The following is a 26,548-nucleotide window of genomic DNA, read 5'->3' as shown; positions in this document are numbered from 1 at the left end:
CTCAGCTTGGTGCTTGTTACGACTCGAGGAAGAGCTGTGAGCGACACAGCTGCAGAGTAGCTGAATGTGTAAGATGTACTGTTCTAATAAGACTGGAGGTAGGCGACGACTAACAAATACATTTCCAGACTCCAATAACTTCTAACCTTCTGTTGGCAAATATGTGCAAGTACTATTGTATATACAAGGTTAAATATTATCCCACACCACTATTTCACTATTTCATTTTTGTTATTTTTGCTGTTCAATTATTTTTTTTCTCTCATTTGTTTAAAATATGATGTTTCCCCATCTGAAACCTTGTCTTACAGCAAATGGAAGTTGTTCCTTCTGTGCATATGGCAGTATCTTCACATTTTGAGTGCGCGTCTAGATTCAGATTCTAGATTATCCCATCAATGATTCATGCTGCACCTTTGGTTGGTATTACCCAGAGTCTTGCTGAATCACATATCAAAAGGAGCTGGCATGGTGGCGCAGCGGTAGAGTTGCTGCCTTACAGCGCCAGAGACCCGGGTTCCATCCTGACTACGGGTGCTGTATGTACCGAGTTTATGTGTTCTCCCCGTGACCACGTGGGCTTTCCCCGGGTGCTCCACTTTCCTCCCACACTCAAAAGACGTGCAGGTGTATTGGTTAATTTGGCTTTGGTAATTGTAAATTGTCCCTCGTGTGTAGGAGAGTGCTAGTGTATGGGGATCGCTGCTTGCCGTGGACTCGGTGGGCCGAAGTACCTGTTTCCACATTGTATCTCTAAAACTAACGCTAAACTGTATGCAAAAGAAGAATTTCACAGTGCCTAGATACACGTGACAATAATGTACCATTGAACCAGCTGTTAGACACAAAAAGCAGGAGGAACTCAGCGGGACAGGCAGCATCTCTGGAGAGAAGGAATGGATGACGTTTCAGGTTAAGGCCCTTTTTTAGACTCAGCTGTTGCCAGGTAGGAACATTGAAGCATCTTTGTAGTCAGCATTTTATGATAAATTAAAAATGCCCATCCATTTTGGTGGTTTTACAAAAGATATTTCCTGGGATTCTGTTCACCGACACCCATAGTTGACCCACATTAGATCTTGGTCAGTCAACACCCATTTTTATAATTCTCATATGTAGAAGAAGGACCCTGACCGCAAACGTCACCCATCCTTTACTCCAGAGATGTTGCCTAACCCGCCGAATTACTCCAGCACGTTGTGTCTATCTTCTTTATAATTCTCATCCTTCTTTTCAAAGCCTTCCAAAGCCTTTTGTACTCATCTCACCTTCAGGAATGGATGTAAAGACTGTTGGAACCTAGGGATGAAATGCCAGCCGTGTTTATTAAACACACACGTAAGAGGACAGTAATCTGTATGATCAGCACACGTACATTCATTGCAACCTTTGCCCGAGCCTTCTCTCCTCTCCCCTCCCCGCCCCACCCCAACCCCCACTCTGTCCTGCCAGAATGTCTAAAACCAACACAGATATTTTTCCCTCGATAACCTTTCGCGCTAACCTGACCCTTGGAACCTGATTCCCCCAGATGTCACATGGCCGGCCATTAACATGGAGTGTTCTGCTTAAGTGACTGCTTCGCTTGTGTACAGACAGCCAAACAGAAGGCTATAATTGATACTGCTGAGGGCTAGATTAGCTGTTAAGGGATTAAGTTCCCTGTTTCTGAATCCATTTAATGATCTAGCACTCTGTCAAACAAGTTGGGAGGGATCCGATACGACCTTAACTAAAACTACACAAATGCAGATTATTTTGGGCTCTGTTACAATCTCCTTACATAAAGTGGTTAGCTGTGTTTCAACAATCTTGCACAAGTCCAACTTGATTCCAAAGCCTTCATAGATCCAGCTGCAGATTGAGCCCAATCTATTAAAGAAAAACAAATTTCGATGTCTCTGACCACCAGGGCCTGCTGGGTCGTACCTTTAGAAAGGAGATGAGGTGGAATTTCTTTAGTCAGATCTGTGGTGAATCTGTGGAATCCATTGCCACAGATGACTGTGGAGTCCAAGTCAATGGGCATTTTTAATGTACACAAAAATGCTGGCGAAACTCAGCGGGTGCAGCAGCATCTATGGAGCGAAGGAAATGGGCAACGTTTCGGGCCGAAACCCTTGAAAGGTTTCGGCCCGAAACGTTGCCCATTTCCTTCGCTCCATAGATGCTGCTGCACCCGCTGAGTTTCTCCAGCATTTTTGTGTACCTTCGATTTTCCAGCATCTGCAGTTCCTTCTTAAACACGGTATTTTTAAGGCACAGATTGACAGATTCTATGAAGATAGGGGAGGTAGAGGGATACTGTTCAAGAACTAGAGGATGTAGATTCAACACTTTGAACAAATGATGTTAGTGGGATGTGAGGAGTAGTTATACAAAGATTTGGTCCTTTCTATAGTAGACAATGTGCTGATATGCATAGTCAAAGAGACATACGGCACGGAAGTAGACCCTTCGGCCCAACTTGCCCATGCCAACCAAGAAACCCCATCTACACCAATCCCATCTGACCAGGATCGGCCCATATCCCTAAACTTTTCCTATCCATCCCTATCCATGCATGTCAATTAAAATTAAACTACATTTATGCACAATTTTGTCCCATCAATATACCCTCCTATATAAAAGTATAAAATCAACACCTGTTCAATTGTAAACATGTTATTAAAATGATATCCACTATAAATCTAAAAATATGAAAAACTAGTTTTTTACTCTTTAGAGGTTCCGATACAACATACTGAGGTGGACTTTCACAGAAAAAAAAGCATTGCAAAGTGTAGATATCTTCAGGCACACAAGGGTAGCAAAAACAACTTATCAGGAGCATCAAACGAGAATTGGGAAGGCATTTTAGTTTAGTTTAGTTTAGTTTAGTTTAGTTTAGTTTAGTTTAGAGACGCAGCGTGGTAACAGGTCCTTTGGCCCACCGAGTCCACGTTGACCAGTGAACTCCCGTACACTATAATTATATAACACACTAGGGACAAATTACAATCTTTACCAAAGCCAATTAACCTACAGATCTGCATGTCTTTGGAGTGTGGGATACACTGGAGCACCTGGGGTTAACCCACGCGGTCACTGGGAGAACATACAAACTCCCTACAGACAGCACCCACCCATATTCAGGATCTAACCCGGGTCTCTGGCATTGTAAGGCAGCAATTCTCCTGCTGCACCACTGTGCTATCCACATATGAGAAAGAATAATTTACAGGGCCATGAGGAAAGAATGGAGAAATGGGATCAATGAGATTGCCCTCTTGTAAGCTGACAGAGACTTGATGGGCTGAATGGCTTTCACTGCCATAACAAGTGATATTTTTGATGTAGGATCCTCGCAGAGATGTTGATGGAGCACTGAGGTAAGCCTTCACGTCTTGCCTTTTGCGCCTTCAGGTCGGCTGCGGGAGGCGGCCCCGGGGCATGAAGATGGATGGGTGAGGAGAGGGACGTCAGTTCACAGGGAAACCCACACGGCAGCCTGGGACTTGGCTGGATCGAGCGCTGCTCATAAAAACTAGAGCGTGGACTGGACTTTGAAAAGGGAGCCAAAACCTGGCGCCTCTTGCATGCGGGATCAGTGGACTATTTCTTTACACTTTGTTAATCGGGGTGTGCTTATGTAAGGCAATACTCTTCTGGCCAGTTTGTTAGAAAATAATTTCAGTGTGCTGAGTTGAGTTACTCCGTCTATCTCCGGTGTAAACCAGCATCTGCAGTTCCTTCCTAGGTAATCCTGCCGTATTACCCTACCATTGAACCTTTAGTGCAGGGGTTCCCAACCTTTTTTGTCCCATTTACCCCTGGTAACTTTAATAGCACATAACAATGCTTTTTCACGTATTTATGAACAATTAATGATGAACAGATATGGATATACCAGAACCAAACACAGTCAGTCAATGAGAAATAATATGTACAAATCCAGAATCAACAAATTTATCCCCTGGGCAGGTGAAATGTTGGGAACCCTTGCGTTAGTGAGATGTTCAATTTGGCATATGTTCTGCTCAATAAATGTGCACGTTTCACTCAGTGTTCTTTGCAACGTTCATATTTCCAGCTTAAGTAGAATGTTTGTGACATCTTTAAAGGATTCACAGCACTCAGCTTCCTTGGGAAATCTAGGTTAATGCATGACGCATCTTCTGTGTGTGTCCTGGCAACATGATTTGCAACAGGCGTGTTCGGCATTGGAGGGTTGTTTCAATGTTCAGCATTCTTAGCCCTCTCGCTCTCGCTCTCGCTCTCTTAAAGAGTGTTAGTTGCTATCCAACCATTATGTGACCTGGATGATTTATTTACCAGCCCCACTTAAAGGAACCGCTTATTTGGAAATAACATTGCAGCTCTGGCTGTTTTATCCTGTGTGGTCAGTAAGTAATCAGTGATCTCTAAAATGCAGATGCTGAATATGATCTAAAAAGGTGTATCTTTCAGGTCAGCCGGGAGGGGGGGAGGGGCGGGAGTGTAGTAGCCTGACTCAGCCTGAATATTGGAGAACAATCAGCACCACTTGCACCGAAAGGGACCACGGTATTCTGTGCCCATGCCAAGTACAGTGGAGAATGTATAAGAAGGAACTGCAGATAGATACAAAATGCTGGAGTAACTCAGCGGGACAGGCAGCATCTCTGGAGAGAACAAATGGGTGACGTTTCGGGTCGAGACCCTTCTTCAGACTGGAGAATGGTCTTGACCCGAAACATCACCCATTCTGTCTATCCAGAGATGCTGCATGTACCTCTGAGTTACTCCAGCATTTTGTGTCTATCTTGGGTTTAAACCAGCATCTGCAGTTCCTTCCTACCCAAAAAGAACTGCAGATGCTAGATTACACTGAAGATAGACACAACATTTTCGAATATCTCAGTGGGTCAGGCAGCATCTCGGAAGAAAAGGGTGACGCTTCCGGTCGAAACCTAATTCTTTTCTCCAGAGTTGGTGCCTGACTCCCTGAGTTACTCCAGTATTTTGTTTCTATAATCAGTGTAGAAACAAGGAAATGCAAATGCTGGTTTAAACAAAGGGACACAAAGTTCTGAAGTAACTCAGTAGTTCATGCAGCATCTCTAGAGAACGTGTAGCGTTGATGTTTGGGGTCGGGACTGATTGTTGTGGGGGGAGGAAGCTGGAAGAGAGGAGGGGCAGGACCAAGCATGGCAGATAATGGGCAGACACAGGCCAGGCAAATTTTCTCATCAGCAGATGTTTGAGCAAAGTCAAGAGATTAAGACAGAAGGTGTGAGGCAGAATAATTAAATAGTTGCGAATTGTGAAGCCAGAGGAAGGAATGTCGGAGTAGGGGGAGGGAGGGGGGGGGGGGTACATAGGTGCAAGTCCAGGGCACTGAGAAAGAGCGGAGGGAAGAAAGGGGGATGTAGGTGAGAAAGGGGAGAGGTTGCTATAGGTTATTGGAGGATTGGAGAATTCAATGTTCATACGGTTGGGTTGTAAGTTACCCAAATATTTGGGATTACCAATGTCTTCGCAAAAGTACTTTAGCAAAAGTACTTAGCTCTAGACTTGGCATCAGTGAATGCTAGAAACATGAAAAATTAACCTTTAGTTTATTTTAGTTTAGAGATGCAGCGTAGAAACAGACCCTTCGGCACATTGTATCCACGCCGACTAGCGATTCCTGTTACACTAGTACTACCCTACACAATAGGAACAATTTATACATTTATAAAACCACACGCTCACAATGTGAATGTACATGTTTAAGAAGGAACTGCAGATGAAAGGAGGAGCCAGAGGGCTGAGGGAGAGCTGAGAAGGGGAGGAGACAACAAGGGCTACCGGAAATTGGAGGTCAATGTTCATGCCGCTGGGGTGCAAACTGCCCAAGCGGAATATGAGATGCTGCTCCTCCAATTTCCGGTGGTGCTCACTCTGGCCATGGAGGAGGCCCAGGACAGAAAGTTCGGATTCAGAATGGGAAGGGGAGTTGAAGTGCTGAGCCACAAGGAGATCAGGTTGGTTAACGCGGACCCAGCGGAGGTGTTCGGCGAAACGATGACGAAGCCTACTCTTGGTCTCACCGATATAGATCAGCTGACATCTAGAGCAGCGGATGCAATAGATGAGGTTGGAGGAGGTGCAGGTGAACGTCTGTCGCACCTGGAATGACTGCTTGAGTCCTTGAATGGAGTCGAGGGGGGAGGTAAAGCGACAAGTGCAACATCTCTTGCGGTTGCAAGAGAAAGTGCCCGGGGAAGGGGTGGTGCGGTTGGGAAGGGAAGAATTGACCAGGGAGTTACGGAGGGAGCGGTCTTTGTGGAAAGCAGACAGGGAGGGAGACGGGAAGATGTGGCGAGTGGTGGGGTCACGTTGGAGGTGAACGTACATACTCTGTACACACAGCACCAGTAATCAGGATCGAACCTGGGTCTCTTGCGCTGTGGGGCATCAACTCTACCGTTGCGCTACTGTGCTGACCTAACCTGATGGAACACATCGATCATCACCATTAACAGGTGTTTTACTTAATGCTGCCGACACTCAGGACAACGATCTCCACGGATGAATGAAGATAGGTGGGTGATCTTCACACGTGTACACATGTATTGGTTGCAAAAGATGTATGCATGCCTTATCACCAAACCATGAAACTATTCCAATCACCAAACCATGAGGACCTCCGCTAGATAAACAGCCCCATCAAGAACAAAGTATCTTCAATTGAGGACACAAAGTGCTGGAGTGAGTCAGGCAGCATCCCTGGAGTGCATGGATAAGTGTATCAGGTCCAGACCCTTCTTCAGACCCTATTCACATTATCCAGAGATGCTCCCTGGCCGTCTGAGTTACTCCAGCATGTTGTGTCTTTTTTTTGTAAACCAGCATCTGCGGTTCCTTCTTTCTACATCTTAAATTGAGGAATGGTTTATACATTATGGGAAGTGATAAAATATGAAGCTAACGATGGAAGAATCTTTGCCGCAGGTAAACAATGAAATTTCTGGAACCCGTCAAATATATAAGGTCTTAAGAGGGTCGATGTGGAGAGGATGTTTCCTCTTAAGGACACATTTGGAACGACGGATGCCTGTTAAATACATAAGCAGTTGGCCGTTTTAGACTGAGGAGATGTTTTTTGTTCCAGGGGCTTTGAGACATTGGTACAAAAGGAGCAGAGTAATTGAATATTTTTAAGGCAGGCCGCCAAGTCCATCCAATACTGCAAGAAATTGCAGCAAATTGGGGACTCAGCCCCATCACACAAACCAACCTCCTTTCCATTGACTCCATTTATACCTCACATTGCCTCACAAGGCCAGCAGCATAATCAAGGACGAGTCGCATCCTGGCCACTCCCTTTTCTTCCCTTTCCCATCAGGCAAAAGGTATAGAAGTGTGAAAATGTACACCACCAGATTCAGGGGTAGTTTCTTCCCAGCTGTTATCAGGCAAATGAACCATCTTACCGCAACAGGAGTGCAGTCCTGAACTACTATCTCCCTCATCGGGGACCTTCAGACTATCTTTGATCAGACTTTATTGGCTTTACTTTTCACTGAAAGTTATTCCCTTATCATGTATCTGTACACTGTGAATGGCTCGTCAGTAATCACGTATTGTCTTTCCGCTGACTGGTGAGCATGCAACAAAAGCTTTTCACTGTACCTTGGTATACGTGACAACAAACTAAACTAAAAAACAGAAGCATATTCTTGAACTATTTTCCAGCTTTCCCTCCCTACTCCAATCAGACTGAAGAAGGGTCTTGATCCGAAACATTTGCCTATCCATGTCCTCCATACATGCTGCCTGAGCCACTGAGTTACCCCAGTTTAGAGTCATAGATTGATGCAGCGTGGAAGCAGGCCCTTCAGCCCAACTTTGGGGAGAGTACTAAAGATTGAGCAGGGGTGTTCTGCCTTTCGCTAGGATCAACATCCTAGAGGCTCTGCAAAAACATAGATCTATACAGCACAGAAACTGGCCCTTCAGCCCAACTCATGCATGTCAACTGAGCTCCCATTACTAATTTGTATAAATGAACTAATGCCACTTGCTTGCACCTAGCCTATATCACTCACTGTATTTCCTATTCATGTAGAAATAAAGAACTGAAGCTGGTTAATACACAAAAAAAGACACAAAGTGCTGGAGTAACTCAGCAGGCCAGGCAGCATCTCTGGAGAAAAGGGATGGGTGACGTTTCGGGTATGGACCCTTCTTGTTTTGGGTAGAGACCCTATTCATGTACGTGTGCAAGTGTGTGTTTTAAATGTGCTGATTCTACCTGCCCCTGCCACTTTCTCTGCCTGCTCATTCCACTGTGCCGCTGGGAGTTGCTCTGTTTCGCTGCTGTGTGACTCTACGAGAGGACGATGCCGGGGAAGAGGGGATTGTGCAGGAAGGTGTAATCTGACACGGAGTTTGGAAACCATAGCCACGCCGTGTACACAGAGGGAGCTTCTGGAGACGGTCTGCTGCCGCACTCACTGCACGATGCTGGGCGCGCTGATCCTCGCCTTGGCCGCGCTGTGTGCGGGGCAGAGTGCAGACCTGTCGCTCCCCTTCGCCCAGCCCCAGTCCTGCCCCAGCTCACACTACTACGACGTCTCAGCCTTGAAGTGTTCAGCGTGCCCCCCGCATCTCAGGCGGAGCGCCGATGGTAAGATTCCGGCCTTGCTTATACACTTCTCAGAATCACACAGAGCAGAAACAGGCCCAACTTGCCCCATCTACAGTGGTCCCACCTACCTGCGTTTGCCCAGATATATCCCTCTAAGCCTACCCTGCACACGTATTTGCCTTAATGCTACTTAAACGTTGTGATAGTACCTGCCTCAACTATCTCCTCCCGCAGCTTAATCATGCAAAGATGCCGTCTGAGCCGCAGAATTACCCCAGCATAGAGTCATCGTGACGTTTCTGGAACTTTTTGTAAAAATGTAACCCTTCAGGTTCCCATTAAATCTCCTCCTTCCCCTTCATCTCAAACCTATGTCCTCAGGTTCTCGATTCCCGTACTCTGGGTAAAATACTCTGTGCGTTTACCCGATCTATTCCTCTCATGATTTTGTACCCTTCTATAAGATCACGCCTCATCTTCCTGTGCTGCCAACAACACGTATGCCCGACCTCTGGTCACTCTAAGTGATGTTTCAGCACTGATTTGCTGATCAATCACTTAAGTTACTCCAGCACTTGGTTTTCTTTTGAAAACCCCAGCATCGTTTTAGATTCCTCCAAAACCATGACCACCAGGTTCAACAGTAGCTTCTTCCCAACAACAATTGGGCTGCTGAACAATACATAAAACCATCATGAACTAAGGAGTCTCTTTGGTTGTACTAAGATCTACAGGTTTATATTTGCATTAGTTATGGGTGTTATTAATGTAATGATTTTATTTTGTTTATTATGTATTATCTATTGCGTTTACAGGTCTGTCATGCTGCTGCAAGTACTAATTTCATAATTCTGTTTTCAGTATAGATGACAATTAAGCTATCTTGAATCGCTAAAAAAAAAAATAAAAAAAAAGAAAACCCCAGCATCTGCAGTTCCTTGTTTTGACAGCAGTGATGTGTCCCTGTCTTGGCTGCCTGTCCTCATGTTGCACAGAGCAGCCGAAAAATTAATCCTAAACTAATTTGGGACAGGTTTGAGTTGAGTTTCCTTCAGTGTAAGAGGCCTCCCCGATTTGAAGTGTTAAATATATGACGGTGGCGTTTAAGAGGCTTTTAGATAGGGACATGGAAGTGTGGGGAATAGAGGGATATGGATCATGTACAAGCAGATGAGATCAATTGGTCGTGGCATCATGTTCGGCACAACTCAAAAATGATGAGAAGTAAGGGTTCTGACCTGAAACGTCACCTATCCATGTTCTCCAGGAATGCTGTCTGATCCACTGAGTAACTGAGTACTTTATGTATTTTTGTAAACAAGCATCTGCAGTTCCTTGTGTCTGTATCTCTATGATGATTCAAGTATGGTTTGGGAGAAGGTACTTCCCTGGTGGGGAATCCAAACCAGCGAGTAAGCCAGTGAGGTTAGTGCAAGAGTTATAGTGATTCAGGGGTTAAATCATACAAATGTTGCCTTGAATCTGGAACAACCTCCCCCTTTCTTCCCCCAAAATTGCTGGAAAACTAAAACAAAAACACGAGGTGCAGAAAGCATTCAGCATGTCTGCCAGTGCCTGAGGAAAGGGTGTGGTGGCACAGTGGCACAGCTGGTAGAGCCGCTGCCTCACAGCACCAGAGACCCAGGTTCGATTCTGACCTCAGGTGCTGTCAGTGTGGAGTTTGCATGTTCTCCCTGTGACCACGTGGGTTTCCTCCGGGTGCTCTGGTCTCCTCCCACATCCCAAAGACATGTGGGTTTGTAGGTTAATTGGCCTCTTTAGCAATTGTCCCTAGTGTGTAGGGAGTAGATGAGAAAATGGAATAACATACACATAGTGTGAATGGATGATCGATCGATGGTGTGGATTCTGTGGGCTAAAGGTCGGTTTCTATGTGTATCGCTAAACTAAATTAGAGTTATTGTTTCAGGTCTGAGATGAAAGTTTGATGAAGGGACCCAGTGATAGAGACCCAGATAGAGCTCTTAAAGAGTTAGATAGAGCTCTTAAAGATAGCGGAGTCAAGGGATATGGGGAGAAGGCTGGAACGGAGTACTGATTGTGGATGATCAGCCATGATCACAGTGAATGGCGGTGCTGGCTTGAAGGGCCAAATGGCCTACTCCTGCACCTATTGTCTATTGAAACTCGATTTCTGTCCCCACAGATATAACCTGACCTACCGAGTGACTATGTTTTACTTTTGATTTCCAGCATCTGCAGGTTTTGATTTTCAACATTTGCCTGTTTGACTATTTATGATTTCTATTTTGGGTTGTTGAGCAGAAAAAAAATGTATCGAACTCTGCAATATAAATGGCTGCTTGTTCATTATAGTTTAATAACCTTTTACATTTAGGAAACCGAATGTCAGTTTGAGAATAAATGTGCCTTTGAAACGAGAGGTTACATCTTGAAGCTTGATACCCTGACAGAATATAATTACAAAACCATGTTTTTGCTCTGATAAATAATGCAGAAGTTTGGGATTAGTATTTTCAATTAATAAATGATGGAATGCTGCCCGATTATACACCTAGTTGTGGAAGCAGAGATGAGTACTAGTTAAAAAGATATCAAGGGGTTTGGGGGTGGGTAGTAGGAATGTCACAAGAGACTTCTTCTTCTTGCGTATGGCGTGCACAGCCTAAAGTTGTAGGACAACTTGTTCTATTTGATCTTATTTGATTGTGCACGCCAGGTTGATTGCATTCGTTGAAACACGGCGGACCACGTGAAGTTTGCAATTTCCCACTCCTTAAGAAGCTGAATGGCCTGCTACTGTTGCTTTTGTCCCTAAATGAACCAGTGGCAAAAATCATGTTGTTAGTCCACCACTGTGTCGGGTTGTTTGTGCTGCTGTAAGCAATAACAGGAAAGTTATCATTCTGTACAGATAAATTAAATTTGTCTCATTTCAGCCATTATCTGAAAGGGATATTTTGCATTCTTTCTGAAAGTATATGTATGAACTCCACACCTGGATATTTTAAGTGCATTTAAACGTTTTCCCCGGTCCCACTCAGTTACTCCAGCATTTTATGTCTGTAAAAGCTTTTCCCCTCAAGCTTTGCTTAGCTTTTGAATCATATAATATTTAATATGTGCAGGATTCCACTGGACGAACTTTGTGATGATTGAATTTGCCTTAGTTCTGTACAGTTTTCAACGTGCACCATTTAAAGGAGCAAAGAATCAGATTGTTCTGGACTAAATCTGCTTGTTCCGCTGTAAACGAGCAAGGGCAAGGCTTTGAGCAGCTGGACATTGTTTCTGTGAGGAAGCTTATGTCAGTTACACGGTGGAGCAGAGTGGATTCCTGAGGGAAACGAGAGCATGGCTGAAAAGGCCCAGATGCTCCTTTTAACTGCGGCCTCCTGGCTCTTTGTGGGTTTAACAGCGGGTGTATATGGCAGTGTTATACGCATCCCCTGCCCTGAACCAACATTGTGGGGAGGTGGGGAGGATGATGAATGGAGGAAGAGTTGGGGAAATGGCCAAGTGATGAATGTGGAGGAGGATTCAGGGAAGTGAAGGAGAGGGGAGGAAGTTGAAGAGGAGTTGGAGGAGTGAAGTGGGGGTTGAGGGAGCGAAGAGGAGTGAAGGAGGAGATGGGGGAGTGAAGGAGGAGATGGGGGAGTGATAGGGAGTTGGGGAATGGTGGAAGAGCAGTGTGGAGAAGTGGAGTGTGAGGGAGTGAGCGTAGATGGGGGAGGTGGAGGTGTGACAGACTGGGTGGGGTGACATAGGAATGGGGTGTTGATGAATAGGAGCGGCTCGCTTATCACTGATGTGCTTACCCCTTCATCATTAGATGTTGACCTAGGAGAGGTCACCAGAGATGTATAAATCCAAGAACTTGAAACCATTGCCACGCGTTCCTTCAGCTTTTGCTTATAGAGTCATAGACTCATACAGTGTGGAAACAGGCCCATTCGGCCCAACTTACCCACGCCGACCAACATGTCCCATCTACACTAGTCTCACCTGCCTGCTTCAGGCCCATATCCCTCTAAACCTGTCCTATCCATGTAGCTGTCTAAATGTTTCTTAAATGATGCAATAGTTCTTGCCTCAACTACCTCCTCCGGGAGCTCGCTCCATATAACCACCACCCTGTGAAAAAACGGTAGAACTGCCATTCAGGTTCCAATTAAATCTTTCCCCCCTTACCTTAAACTAATGTCCTCTGGTTCTCGATTCTCCTTCTCCTGAAGTCAGCAATCAGCTCCTTGGTCTTGCTAACGTTGGGTGCAAGTGGGTTGTTCTGGCACCACTCAGCCATACTATCGATCTACCTCCTGTACTCTGACACATCGTTACCCGTTACTTGTTTAATGATGGAGTTATTGTCAAATTTAAAGATGGCGTCGGAGCTGTGTCTGGCTACACAGTCATGGTATAGAGAGGATAGAGCAGAGGACTGAACTCACAGTATGTGAGAAGGGACTGGACAAAGCGGAGGATAGATTAGAATCAAGGTATTTGGAGATTAGTTCTGTGAGACAGGAGAAGGCCTCGATGATGTGTCTGCCAGGGCAGTCCTGTTTGTGGATTTTAGGAAGGAGATTTGGGTCTGGAGAACGATAAGGTTGGAGGCTGTGGATGGGAGATCACCAGAGGCGATGAGATCGGAAACGGTGTGGGAGATGATGGCCAGGTGTTCATCCGTAGGGTCATGGTCAAGAATCCAGTTTCATAGGAAGGAGTAGAGATCTGGTCCACTGAGTTTGATGGTGAGTTAGGAAGGACTGATGGTGTTGAACGCTGAGCTATAGTCAAAGCTGTTCTCCTCGCTCACACTGTGTTCCACAATGTCAGTAGGATTGAATTTACCGGAGTTAGATCTCAAGGTAATTTATACAGGCATTTGTTGGGACTAGTGACCAACAAATGATTTACCGTATCTCTAATTTGGATGGCACAGTGGTGTAGCGGTAGAGTTACTGCCTTACAGCACCAGAGACCCAGGTTCGATCCTGACTATGTGTGCTGTCTGTACGGAGTTTGTACGTTCTCCCTGTGACTGAGTGGGTTTTTCTTCGAGTGCTCTGGTTTCCTTCCGCACTCCAAAGACGAACAGGTTTGTAAGTTAATTGGCTTCGGTAAAAATTGTAAATTGGCCCAAGTGTATAGGATGGTGCTAGTGTCCGGGGTGATCGCTGGTTGGCATGGACTTGGTGGGTCGATGGCCGTCTTTTCTCACTATATCTCTAAAGTTTAAAGTAAAGTTTAAAGTAATTAAGTTCTGTAAAATTGTATATCTGCTTTGGAGTTGGATCTCTGAGGTTGTTTCCATCAAAAATCACTTATGAACCCTACTGGGCTGAAACTCATGAGGCTGTGTTTAGACTTTAGAGATACAGCATTATGAGACGCGGGTTCGATTCTGACTATGGGTGCTGTCTGAACAGAGTTCGTACGTTCTCCCTGTAACTACGTGGGTTTCCTCTGGGTTCTCTGGTTCCCTACCACATGTGCAGGTTTATAATTGGCTTCTGTAAATTGTCCCCAGTGTGTAGGATAGAATTAGTGTACGGGTGATCGCTTGTTGGTGTGGACTTGGTGGGCCGAAGGGCCTGTTTCTATACTGTATCTCTAAGATAAATTAAACTAAACTAAAACAAAGACACAAAGGTGCTGCAGTAACTCAGCACTTATATAGAAATCTCTGAATGCTCTGTCTATGCGGAGCATGTCTCCTTCAGGTAAGAAACGGCTGTGAAGGTCGAGTGGGCTGCCTCCAATTCACTGAGATTAGAATTCCAGCAGTACAGTGCAAGTAATAAGTCAGTACAGACTTGGTTCATTGGGTTGTGAAGAGAGACTGAGGAACTCAAATGATCAATTTATTCATAATGATGGCACAGGCTTTTAAATGAATGACCTCGAGCTCATAAACTCAGAGTGGAATTAGGAAAGTGAGGGGTGAGAGGGCAATGATTAAAATATAGTTTAGAAAGAACTCCATTTGACTAGATTAGTGTTTGCCATTTCTTCATTCCTTCGCCACTTAAACATTTATTCCCCTGCATTATTAGCTTTGTGCCTCAAAGCTATCCAGTTAAAAAAAAACTGCAGTGAAAGGAATTGATCTTTTTTTCTCTCGTGTTTATTACTGTCCACAAAACAGAGGTAACTTGAGATGAAAATGATACCGTAAGATTGTACGTTTGAATAGTTTGTCTTAGGCAAGATTAATCAGCAGCCAATCCACAATTTACAGTCTGCAGACAATTTTGAACAGGAGTATTGGAGGGAACATAATGACATCACAGCCTGATTCAGTAACTCTGATGCCCAGGAACGAAGGAGATTACAAAAGGTAGTGGACACTGCCCAGTCCATCATAGGTACTGACCACCCCACCAAAGGGATCTATAGGAGGCACAGCATCAAAAAGGCAGCCAGCATCATCAAGGATCCATGCCAACTGGCCTTGCTCTCATTTCACTCCTGCCATCGGGACGAAGGAACAAGAATCTGAAAACTGTGACACTCCAGATTCTTCCCAAAAACCATCAGGCTCTTGAACACTAACCTCAACTATCAACTGTCTAGGTTGCTCTAAGGACTTAAGGCTTCCCGCATAACCATTGGGATTTGGAATTTATTGAATTTTTTTGTTTATTACCGGCACAGTGGCGTCGTGGTAGAGCTGCTGCCTGCCTTACAGCGCCAGAGACCCGGGTTCGATCCTGACTGGTGCTGTCTGTACGGAGCTTGTATGTTCTCCCCGTGACCGCTTGAGTTTTCTCCGGGTGATCCGGTTTCCTTCCACACTCCAAAGACGTACAGGTTTGTTGGTTAATTGGTTTTGGTAAAGATTGTAAATTGTCCCTAGTGTGGGGTAGTGCTAGTGTACAGGGTGATCGTTAGTCGACGTAGACTTGGCGGGCCAAAGGTCTGTTTCCACAGTGTATCTCTAAACTAAACTAAACTAAATTAAACTAAACTAACTATGTTTTCTATGAGTACTGTGTTTGCAGACCTATTGTGTTGCAGCAAGAAAGAATTGTGTTATTCTGTTGTTGGCACTTATGACAATTAAAGACTCTTGACTCTTCAACCATGTTAGTAAATTACAACATTATCATGGTGAAATTGTTGCTGGATCTAAGGCCCCGGACACATGATATGTTGGTGGGTCTGCTGGCATCACAAGCCCCCGGACGGGATCCCTTGCACAGGCATGGAGGTCATAGTGGGCAATATTAATTAAGTGCCTATAGATGTTTGTGTGAGATACATAGCTGGCATGTGCAGCCGCCCTCACCTGTTCTGTCCTTAGTGTGTAGGATAGAACTAGTGTAAGGGTGATCACTAGTGGGCCGAAGGGCCTGTTTCCACGCAGTATCTCTAAAACTAAAACTAAAGATCATAGAACGTAGAACAGTGCAGCCCTTCAACCTACAATGTCTGCCAAACATGATGCCAAGTAAAACTAATCATCTCTGCTTGCTCCCTTCATTCATTGCATATCCATGTGCCTATCTAAAAGCCTCAATCATCGTATAATAATAATAATAATAAATTTTATTTAATGGGCGCCTTTCAGACATCTCAAGGACACCTTACATAGTAATCGGAATAACATATAATCGGAATATAACAAGTAATAAAGACATCACAGAGACACAAATTAAAAACAGAATTCAATCCAAAAACAGAAAATCAAAAACACAATGTGAAGAGGGAGCAGCGGCAGCCAAAGCGCGCCAGCGTCCACTCTCTCTTCACGGCAGCCATCTTGGACACAGACCTACAGGACTACAAATTAGACAAAAAAATCATCCCCCCACAATGGATACCACTGTGGGGGAAGGCACAATGTCCAGTCCCCACCCCATGTTCACCCCAAAGTCAGGCCTATTGAGGCCACCGCAATTGCCTCTACGGAGGCCCGATGTCCCTGGCCGTTCTCACCGGGTGGTCTTGCCCCGGCGTCGGGAGAGTCCTTTCGGCGGCTGGGCCACCTGGAACAGCCGCTTCCTGGTTGGAGCCCGCGGCTGCCGAAGCCGACAAGGCCGCGCCGGTTTGGAGCTCCCAGGCTCCCGATGAAAAAGTCGGCGCCGCCTCTCCGCACTGCCGCCTCTCCGCTCCGCAGACCCGCAGCCCGGAGATGTTGCTCTCGGCGGTCCAGCGCGTCGCTCCAGCGCGGCGATCCAGGCAAGGCGTCGCCCGCTCCACTCCGCTCCGCTCCAGCGCTTCAACGCTGTGCCGCCGCCGAGGCCGAGGTGCTGGGCGGTCCCCGCCAGGAAACAGCGCTCCAAGCCCGCTGGTAGGCCACGAGGACGGGTCGACGGGCAGCCCAGAGAAAAGGCTGCCACACCGACCAGGTAGGGACCTAGAAATAAAGTTTACACCTACCCCCCACATTAAAAAGAACATATCCCCTACAAACAAAAAACAGGACTCACTAAAAACTATTAAAAAAACGAATTTAAAACGGACGGCTGCTGGCTAGCAGCCGTTCACCAAGATGGCTCCTCCTCCACCACTGCCCCTGGCAGCTAGTCCAGTCACCCATCACTCTCTGTGTAAAGAAAAACTTGCCCAACACATCTCATTTAGACTTTGCCCCTCTCACCTTAAAGCTAAGTCCTCTGGTCTGTGATATAACACTGGCATAGAGGAAAGTTTCCAGATTTCTTACAGGATCTTTGATTGAACTTTTCTTGACAACATTATTGCCTTCCCTCACAGTGGGAACGTTGATTCCGCTGTGTGGGGATGTTTATGTTAAACTCTATCGTGTATTGTGTTCTTTTTTATTCGTATGGCTGCATGGTAATTCAAATCTCACTGTACCAATTGGTGCATGTGACAATAAATGTAACTTGAACTTGAACTTGGACTTGGATCGCTTATTGTGTGTTGGGACAGAACCGACCTTTGCGACTACTTTTCTGGGCCTGATAATGTAGCTGGTTGCCCTGTAGTCTCCTTCCAGTCCCTGACTCACCTTCATAGAACTGGTAGACAGTTGACTAGAGTGTGAATAAGTGTTTAATAGAGATGGGATCATCATTCACTGTTCACTGACAATTGGTTTTCAGTTCCAGAGCAATGTGGTCTTTGGGGGTCTAGAATGGATGGATGTAGGGATTGCTGGAAATATGAATAATCTGATAAAATGATGCTTAGTTAGTACTTTTCTTTAGTTTTTATTTGTAGTTTAATTTTCGACATACAGAATGGAAACAGCTTTCAGCCCACACCGACCACCCTGTTCACTCTTGCTGTATGTTATCCCGCATTCCTATCCACTCCCTACAGACAATTTGCAGAGGGCCAATTTAATCTATAAGTCCGCATGTCTTTGGAATGTGGGAGAAAACTGGAGTACCCGATGAAATCACAGGGAGAACGTGCAAACTCCACACAGACAGCAGCCGATGTCAGGATCGAACCCGGGTCTCTGGTGCTGTAAGGCAGCAGCTCTATCAGTTTCTAATGGAAATGCGGTCACAGACTGCTCAAAAGTGGATGTAATTCGCTGATAACTGCTTATCTTTACTGCAGGACTCCGTTGCATCTGTAAAGTTGGTTACACCATGGTTGACACTGGATCACCCATAGCAGAGTGCAGTCTGTGCAACCAAGACGTAAGTGGCCACAGGACAATGGGTCTTCTAGAGGGCATAGCTATACAGTGAGAGGGGGAAAGGTTAATGGAGATGTGCGGGACAAGCTCTTTACACGGAGGGTGATGGGGAGCCTGGAATGCATTACCGAGGTTAGTGGTGGAGGCAGACACGATAGTGGCATTTAAAAGGATTTTAGATAGAAGTGCAGGGAATAGAGGTATAGGGATCACATTTCCTCGCTCTCCACCCCTCCCCTACCCGAGTCATCCTGCTAGTTACATTGTTGGCATCCATATATCTGTTCATTATCACCTCTTCCACAGCCAACAATGGACCATAGTGGGCTCTACCTTTCCTTGGTCATCGCTGCCGGCTCTGATTTGTTTGGAACCTTTTCATACCTCTAGTTTCCCTCTCCCCTGCCTCTCAGTCTGAAGAAGGGTCCTGAACGAAAACGTCACCCATTCATCTTCTCCAGAGATGTTGCCTGACCCGCCCAGTTACTCCAGCATTTTGTGTCTATCTTAGGTGTAAACCAGCATCTGCAGTTACTTCCTATACAGATTAGATCAGTTCAGTTAGGCATCATTTTCAGCACAAGCATTGTAGTCTGAAGGGCTCTGTTCCTGTGTTGTCCTGTTCTATGATCTATATTCTACGTTCTCCACTCACTTGTTGAGATTAAATGGGCTTTAACTGTCCGGTAAATCTGATGCACTTACAATATCCCAGAAAGAAGTCCACTAAACATCACTGCCTTACAGGGCAGAGGAGGAGAAACTTCACTTTTAATAAAAACTACCTTGATGAACACATGAAATACTGATACCTGAAGGTCTATGGACCTAGATCTAGGAAGTGTCCATTTCTAGTGAGGATATACACAACGGGCCAAATTGCCCCCTTAATTGATTGAAAGATACAGCATGGAAACAGGCCCTTCGGCCCACCAACTACATGCTGACCTTCCATCACCCTTTCAACTTGTTTGATGTAATCCCTCTTTCGCATCCATTCCCGACCCGCTAGGGGCAATTTTTAGAGGTCAATTAATAAACAAACCTGCGTATCTTGGGGATGTGGGAGGAAACTGGAGCGCCAGGAGTAAAACAATGCAGTCACAGAGAGAACATGCAAACTCCACACAGACAGCACCCGAGATCTGGATCAAACCCAGGTGCATGGCGCTGTGAGGTAGAAGTTCTACCAGCTGCGCCACGGTGCCACCATTCTGGGCTGGAAACGTCTGATTCTTTGTTTTTGGTGGCAAAGTGAAATGCACCGATACTTAAAATAATACTCATTCCAACATTCCAGATTAAATGCCCACACAAGCACTCGGCTGTAGCCACCAAGCTGTTATGTGGCGTCCTAACCCCAGGCCAACACCAATAATCCAGGAATACTTGCAGAGAACACAGAACAGTACGGCACAAAATGCACCCTTTGGCCCACAATGTTTGTGTCGAACATGATGCCAAGACCAACTGATCTCATCTGCCTGTACATGATCCATATCCTTATATTCCCTTCACTTCCATGTGCCTATCCAAACCCCTCTTAAACAACACTATTGTATCTGCCTCCACCTCCATCCCAGGCGATGCGTTCCACGCCCCCTTGAGCAGAAAATTCCTATCATTGGTTCAATAGTACTTTATTGTCTCCTGTATCTAGGTACAGTGGAATTTTCTTTTGCATATAATTCATTAAAATCTTACTCTACAAAAGCACAGTCATACCCAAATATATTGGTGTAAGAATAATAGTTTACACCGAGGCAGTACACAAGAGTCACGTCCATTGTGTAAATTACTCTGCTTACACGCTTCTACTTGGGTATGATTGTGCCTGTGTAGAGTAAGCCTGAGGTTATTGGCCAGAGATTGTAGCCTAACATTTCAAAGTTCTTAATAATGTAGTTTAGTCTCGTTTATTATTGTCACATGTACCGAGGTACAGTGAAAAGTTTTTTGTTACATGTTATTCAGTCAACGTAGACTTATCTTGGCCTTCAAGACCTGTTGTCCTTTGCCTTGGCATTGCTATTGAAACTCATGATCATCATTCCTCCTGTGCTGTTGGCTTCTATTGCCTGAAATGCAAAGTGCTAACAATGTTAATTTTGCTGGCTGTACAGAATCAAGTTGTGTCGGTGGATGGGAGGCTATGTTTGAAATGTCCAAACTGCAAGCAATGTGGAGGCTCGCTTGTCCAAGGTAAGACTTCCTCGCAGGTTTATATAACATGGAACTAGATGCTGGTTCACAAAAAAAGACACTTTCGGCCCTTCGCGTCTGCTCGGCCATTCAATCATGGCTGATCTATTCTCAACCCCATTCTCCTGCCTTCTCCCCGTAACCTTTGCCACGGTACTAATCAAAAACCTATCATTCCTATTAAAAAACACCCATTGACTTGGCTTTCACAGCCATCTGTGGTAATGAATTCCACGGTTACACCACCCTCTGGCTGAAGAAATTCCCCTTCATCCCCATTCGAAAAGTACGTATTTTTATTCTGAGACTATGCTCTCTGGTCCTAGACTCTCCCACTAGTAGAAGCAATAGCTGCCCCATGGCTTTTATTTTCTCCTCATTCCTCCTCAGTATCGTGTTGGGCCTAAGTGCGATCTAAAGCACTTTAGACAAAATGTAATTTATTCTCAGAGAGAAATCACAATCTTCTATTTTGCAGTGGAGAATTTGCCTTTGAGGACAGCGAGCTGTGAAGCATGTACCAACCAGACTGTGCCCAACGCCTTGGGGAACATGTAAGTCCTGCTCTGTGCATGAATAATAAGGTTGTTCACAGCTAAACTTGTCTGGGTCCTTGGAACCAGTCCAGTGCAGAAGGAGGCCATTTGGCTCATCAAACATGAGCTTGGTGTTCACTGTCCGACCATGCAGTTTGGCCCATTTCATGGCTCGTGTGTGTATTATCTGTATGGTTTTAGTTTTAGAGATACAGCGTGGAATTAGCTGCATCCTTTGGCCCACCAAGTCTGCGGCGAAGAGTTCTATCCCACACTCTAGGGACAATTTACTGAAGCCAATTAACCTACAAACCTGTACGTCTTTGGGATGTGGGTGGAAACCGGAGCGCTTGGAGGAAGCCCATGCGGTCACAGACGGAACGTACAAATCCCACACCGACAGCTCCCATGGTCAGGATAGAAGCCGGGTCTCTGGTGTTGTAAGGGAGCAACTTTACAGCTGCACCACCGTGCCTCCCACTATTGTCTACTTGTGTTGTTTACTACCAAAGTGACAAAGTGTAGGAGTAACACTTCACTGAGATGCTGCCTGACCCACTGAGTTACCCCAGCACGTTTTGCTTTCTCTTTTGGTAAACCAACATCTGCAGTCTATTGTCTCTATGTTGTTTACTACTAAAGCTTGGATCAGTCCTGGTCATCAGTGTGTTTTCTCTCTCTCTGCAGGTGTATCCCCTGCCATGAAACTTTCATTTGGACCACCAACAGTTGTACGTGTCCATCTAACAACTTGGTGAGCAACTTATTGGTTTGGGGAGCACTGGAGCAGGCTGAGTAGAGTTTGTGTTCGTGTTAGAGTTCTGGCAAACATTGCTGAATGCTTGAAACCTGTCAGGAATTACAAAGAGTTTCAAATCGAAAATCAAATGAAAAAATATCTGCAGACGCTGGAAATCTGAAACAAAACAGAAACACCCAGCAGGTCAGGCAGCATCTGTGGAAAGAGATAGAGTATACTATTCAGGTCAAAGACTCTTTGTTATGGAGTGATAGATACAGTGTGGAAACAGGTCCTTCAGCCCAATTTGAGCACAGCAACCGACATGCCCCTTCTACACTAATCACATTTGCCTGCATTTGGCCCATATCCCTCTAATCTTGTACTATCTATGTGCTGGAGGAATTTCTCAAATGTTGTGATTGTACCTGTCTCTGGCAGCTCGTTACATATACCCTTTGTGTAAAAAAGTTGCCCCTCAGGTTCCTATCAAATCTTCAAGAAGGAACTGCAGATGCTGGAAAATCGAAGGTACACAAAAATGCTGGAGAAACTCAGCGGGTGCAGCAGCATCTATGGAGCGAAGGAAAGGCTATCAAATCTATCCCCTTTCACCTTAAACCTATGTCCTCTGGTTCTCGATTCACCTACTCTGGGTAAATGATTCTGTGCATTTACTCTATCTTTACCTCTCATGATGTTACACACCTGTATAAGATCACCCCTCATCCTCCTCTGCTCCATGGAATAAAGCCCTCGCCTGCTCAACCTCACCCTATAGCTCAGGCCCGCGACTCCTGGCAACACCCTTGTAAATCATCTCTACACCCTTTCCAGCTTAATGGCATCTTCTGTATCACAGGCTGACCAAAACTGAGCACAATACCCTAAATGTGGCCTCACCAATATTTTGTACAGATTTATGTATTTTATTTCAGCAGACTTCTCCAGTAAAATGAACTGTGAGCCCAAAACTTGAAAGAGTCTTTGATCTGAAATGTTAGCTGTTTCACTCTCCACAGATGCAGCCTGACCATCTGAGTGTCTCCACCAGTTTCTGTTTTTACTGTCAACATTGATTTATTTCCATTAAACTGGGTGATGAATCTGCAGACATTGTTGCCCCAGACGGCTGAGGAGGCCAAGTCATTATGTGTTTTTTAAATTGGAGTTTGATAAGTTCTTGATCAGTAGGGGCATCAAAGATTACGGGGAGAAGGATGGAGAATGGGGTTGAGAGGGAAAAATAGATCAGCCATGATTGAATGGTAGAGCATACGTGATGGACTGAATGGCTTAATTCTGCTCCTGTGTCCTATGGTTTTATGATCTTATGAATATTAACATTTTTTTAATTGTAAGAGGACAAAACAAGATAGATTAAAGCAGATCCGTCCCAGTCATGGAAGTGTCAAAAATGACGTTAATATGTGCAGTTCCGCTTGTCTAGTGAGGATATCATTAAGCTGGAAAGAGTGCAGAGAAGGATTAGATGTTACCAAGACTGGTGGGCTTGAGGAGAGGGGATATAGGCTGGGTCTTTGTTGCCTAGAATGGTGGAGACCCAGTCTTTGTCCCAGGGAAAGGCGATCAAAAACTGGAGGGCATTGGTTTAAGATAAGATGGGAAATGTTTAAAAGGGCCCTGAGGGGCAACTTCTTCACGCAGAGACTGATGTGCGTATAGAGGAAAATGCCCGAGAAAGTGAGGCAGGTACAATGACAACATTTAAAAGACATTTGAATAGGTAAATAGATAGGAAAGATCATGTGCAACCTGGGTCTAATGTTGGCAAATGGGACTAGCTTAGATGGGCATCTTCGTTGACATAGATAAGTTAGTCTATGTATTACTCTATGACTAAGAGGGAAAAAGGGAGAAGATTAAGAGTAAGAACATTAGAAATTAAACGTTCTTGTAAAGAGAAACAAGTAAGTGTGAGGTACACTGCCGAGAGGTTAGCGATGCTAGTTGTGATGGATGGATGATAGGTCTTGGGTAAAGGACGGGTAAATCTGATTGGAATTGTTTGCTTGAATTGAGGAACTGGTTGGATTTAGTGGCCTTTGTCCCAAGCAACTGCTGAATGATTGGAAACATCTCTCCTGAGTTTATTACGGTGCAATATTCTGTGATTCTCATTTCAGAGAGGAGGACTTTGCTTTGAAAACACAAGAATACCGGTGAGTATTTATTTATCTCTTTAGGACAAAGCAGCTTTTAAAGCCTGTCCTGTTTTGGGTGGGGTGTAGAGGCGAGCACTGGCACTAACAGAGCTGGATAACCAGTGCAGTTCCTGTTGACCTTGAAGGAATTTGGGTAGAATATACAACGGCCTCCAACTTTGTTCTCTTCCCTGTGCTGGATTTTGCCCTCGCCACCAGTGTCTGATCACCAAAAGGTGAGCAGATACAAATGTGTTGAGATCAGGTGGAAATAGTATTTGGGCTTAGTTGAGATGCCCCCCCCCCCCCTATTGTAACTGAATAGCCCCCACTCTTTAGTGTCATAGAGCAATACAGCATGGAAAAAGGCCATTTGGCCCACATTGTCCATGCTGGCCAAGTTGGCATTCTGTGCTACTCCCATTTGACTGCAATTAGCCCATAGCCCTCTACCTATCAATATAGCTGTTCAAATGTCTTTTGAACGGTGTAATTATATCAGCTTCCACAATTTCCTCAGACAGCTCATTCCTGATATAGACTACCCTCCGAGTGAAAAAGTTTCCCCAAGGTCTCTCTTAAAACTCCCCCGCCCCTCCCTCTTACCTAAATCCTATGCCCTCTGGCTTTTCGAATCCTCTGCCCTGGGAAAAAATCAATCTGCATTTGCTTCACCCATATCCCTCATGATCTTTGAGGACAGCCCAGTGGCGCAGCGGTAGAGTTGCTGCCTTACAACAATAGAGACCCGCGTTTGATTCCGACTGCAGGTGCTGTCTGTCTGGAGTTTGCATGTGCTCCCTGCGGCTGCATGGGTTTTTTCCGGGTGCTCCGCTTTCCTCCCAAATTCCAAAGATTTGCGGGTTTGTTGGTTAATTGGCTTTTGTAAATTGCCCCTAGTGTGTAGGATAGAACTAGTGTACAGGCGATCATTGGTTGGCGTGGACTCGGTGGGCTGTAGGGCTTGTTCCCAGGCTGTATCTCTAAACTAAACTAAACTATGTTGCTCGCTCCCCACACATGGATAATGGGTTCCTGGCTGAGGTTCCTGGGTGTGGCACCAGGCAGGACAGTTCAGTGAATGCCATATAGTGTCTCCAAGTCTTTAGTCTAGTCTTCAGTTTAGTTTATTGTCACATGTTCTGAGGTACAGTGAAAAGCTTTTGTTGTGTGCTAATGAGACAGCAGAAAGACATTGCATGACTCACCGTGTACAAATACATGATAAAGAGAATAATGTGAATAACGTTTAGTATAAAATAAAGACCAGTAATGTCCAATCAAAGATAATCCGAGGATCTCCAATGACGTAGATAGTAGTACAGAACTGTTCTCTAGTTGTTGGTGGGATGGTTCAGTTGCCTGATAACAGCCGGGAAGAAACTTGCACTGCATCTGGACGTGTGCGTTTTTACACTTCTGTACCTCTTGCCTGATGGGAAAGGGGAGAAGAGGGAGTGGCCGGGGTGCGATTATGGTGGTGGCCTTGCCGAGGCAGCGTGAGGTGTAAATTGAGTCAATAAAAGGGACAAAATGGTGGAGTAACTCAGTGGGTCAGACAGCATCTCTGGGGGAAAGGAACAGGCGATGTTTTGGGTTTAGACCTTTCTTCAGACTCTTCACGGTGTCAGACCCTCTGGGTTACTCTAGCTTATTGTGTCCATCTTCAGATTAAACCAACATCTGTAGTTCCTTCCAACACAATGGAAGGGAGGTTGGTTTGTGTGATCTCTGGGCTGCGTCCACAATTTTCTGCGGTCTTAGATGGAGCTGTTCGGGACGGGTGGAATTACACTGCATTATGTATGAAGCAAGATTGAATCTCGATGATATTTTCTTTCAGGCCAGTTCGGGATCAATGCCAGATTCCATCTGGTATGAAATGCACCTTCAAGCAAGCTACCTGGCATGTGCAGTAAGTTATAACTCCCAGAGCCGTGGTTTCTATGGGGGTGTGTTTACCGCTGGTGTCATCCGGTATTAATTGGATTTGAGCTGCTTTCCTTGGTGATCCCTCAGGCGATCCATTTCACTGGTTTTATTCTTTAGGTCATCTCATGACTGAGGAGTCTGAGCCCTGAGTTTTTCATGAGTTTATTCTCCATTGGTCAACTTTTCTGTGACTTTGAGCAAAACTGCTTCATGATTTAGCTTCTGCAATACATTCCTCCTGCCCAAGTCTTCTGGGGACCAGAGGCTTATGGGGCTCCCCACCTGTTTGAGCACCTTGTTCTCATGACAAGTCAGTGTGGAGCAAACATTTACTATTTACTAAATTGGTGTATTGTTAACTGACCCAGGTTAGGAAAAGCATGGGCTGGATTAGGAGATTGCATATTGAATTATAATTATGGATAGGACACTGTTCAGGGCTGAGGAAGGTATGAGGGAAACCATATAAATTCAACGCCTTTTACTTCTAAATGAATAATTTCAACTGCTGATCCAGAAATCTGAGCATTAATTCAGTCAGTATGATCTGCAGACACCCGTGGACATTGAAGCTGACCACAGTAACAATGAGTGATATATCTCAATGAGTGACCTTCAAGCTGAACCCACAGCACTTCCTGTAACGGTTAACATTTATTCAGTCTGTGGTATCGAGTCGCATGCGTTTTTTGGATTGAAGTTATATTTAAAGCACAACTTCTCCTTTACTCATTTGAAAACAACGGTGTCTCATTGCTATAAACTACTGAC

The 26,548-nt window shown here is 45.1% G+C and overlaps 1 protein-coding gene across 3 annotated transcripts in view; it reads left to right on the top strand.

Moving 5' to 3' along the window:
• Window positions 1–8,368: 8,368 nt before the first annotated feature.
• Window positions 8,369–26,548, top strand: part of LOC116982565 (meckelin-like) — a 78,713-nt gene continuing 60,533 nt past the window's right edge. Inside the window, exons 1-7 of one of the 3 annotated variants that reach the window (XM_033035832.1) lie at window positions 8,369–8,635; window positions 18,122–18,204; window positions 20,327–20,405; window positions 20,884–20,959; window positions 21,629–21,695; window positions 23,828–23,863; window positions 25,689–25,760. In XM_033035832.1, the coding sequence (XP_032891723.1) occupies window positions 8,470–8,635; window positions 18,122–18,204; window positions 20,327–20,405; window positions 20,884–20,959; window positions 21,629–21,695; window positions 23,828–23,863; window positions 25,689–25,760 (579 nt within the window). In that variant the 5' untranslated portion in view covers window positions 8,369–8,469. Of the gene's footprint in view, window positions 8,636–13,174; window positions 13,333–14,877; window positions 14,922–18,121; window positions 18,205–20,326; window positions 20,406–20,883; window positions 20,960–21,628; window positions 21,696–23,827; window positions 23,864–25,688; window positions 25,761–26,548 lie in introns of those variants that run through there. The other 2 variants (XM_033035833.1, XM_033035834.1) reach the window with 2 other exon arrangements.

This window comes from Amblyraja radiata, chromosome 17 (genome assembly GCF_010909765.2).
Source record: "Amblyraja radiata isolate CabotCenter1 chromosome 17, sAmbRad1.1.pri, whole genome shotgun sequence".
In the NCBI taxonomy this organism is placed as follows: domain Eukaryota; kingdom Metazoa; phylum Chordata; class Chondrichthyes; order Rajiformes; family Rajidae; genus Amblyraja; species Amblyraja radiata.
Note: the sequence above shows the minus strand (reverse complement) of the source record. Positions and strands in the feature narration are given on the sequence as shown.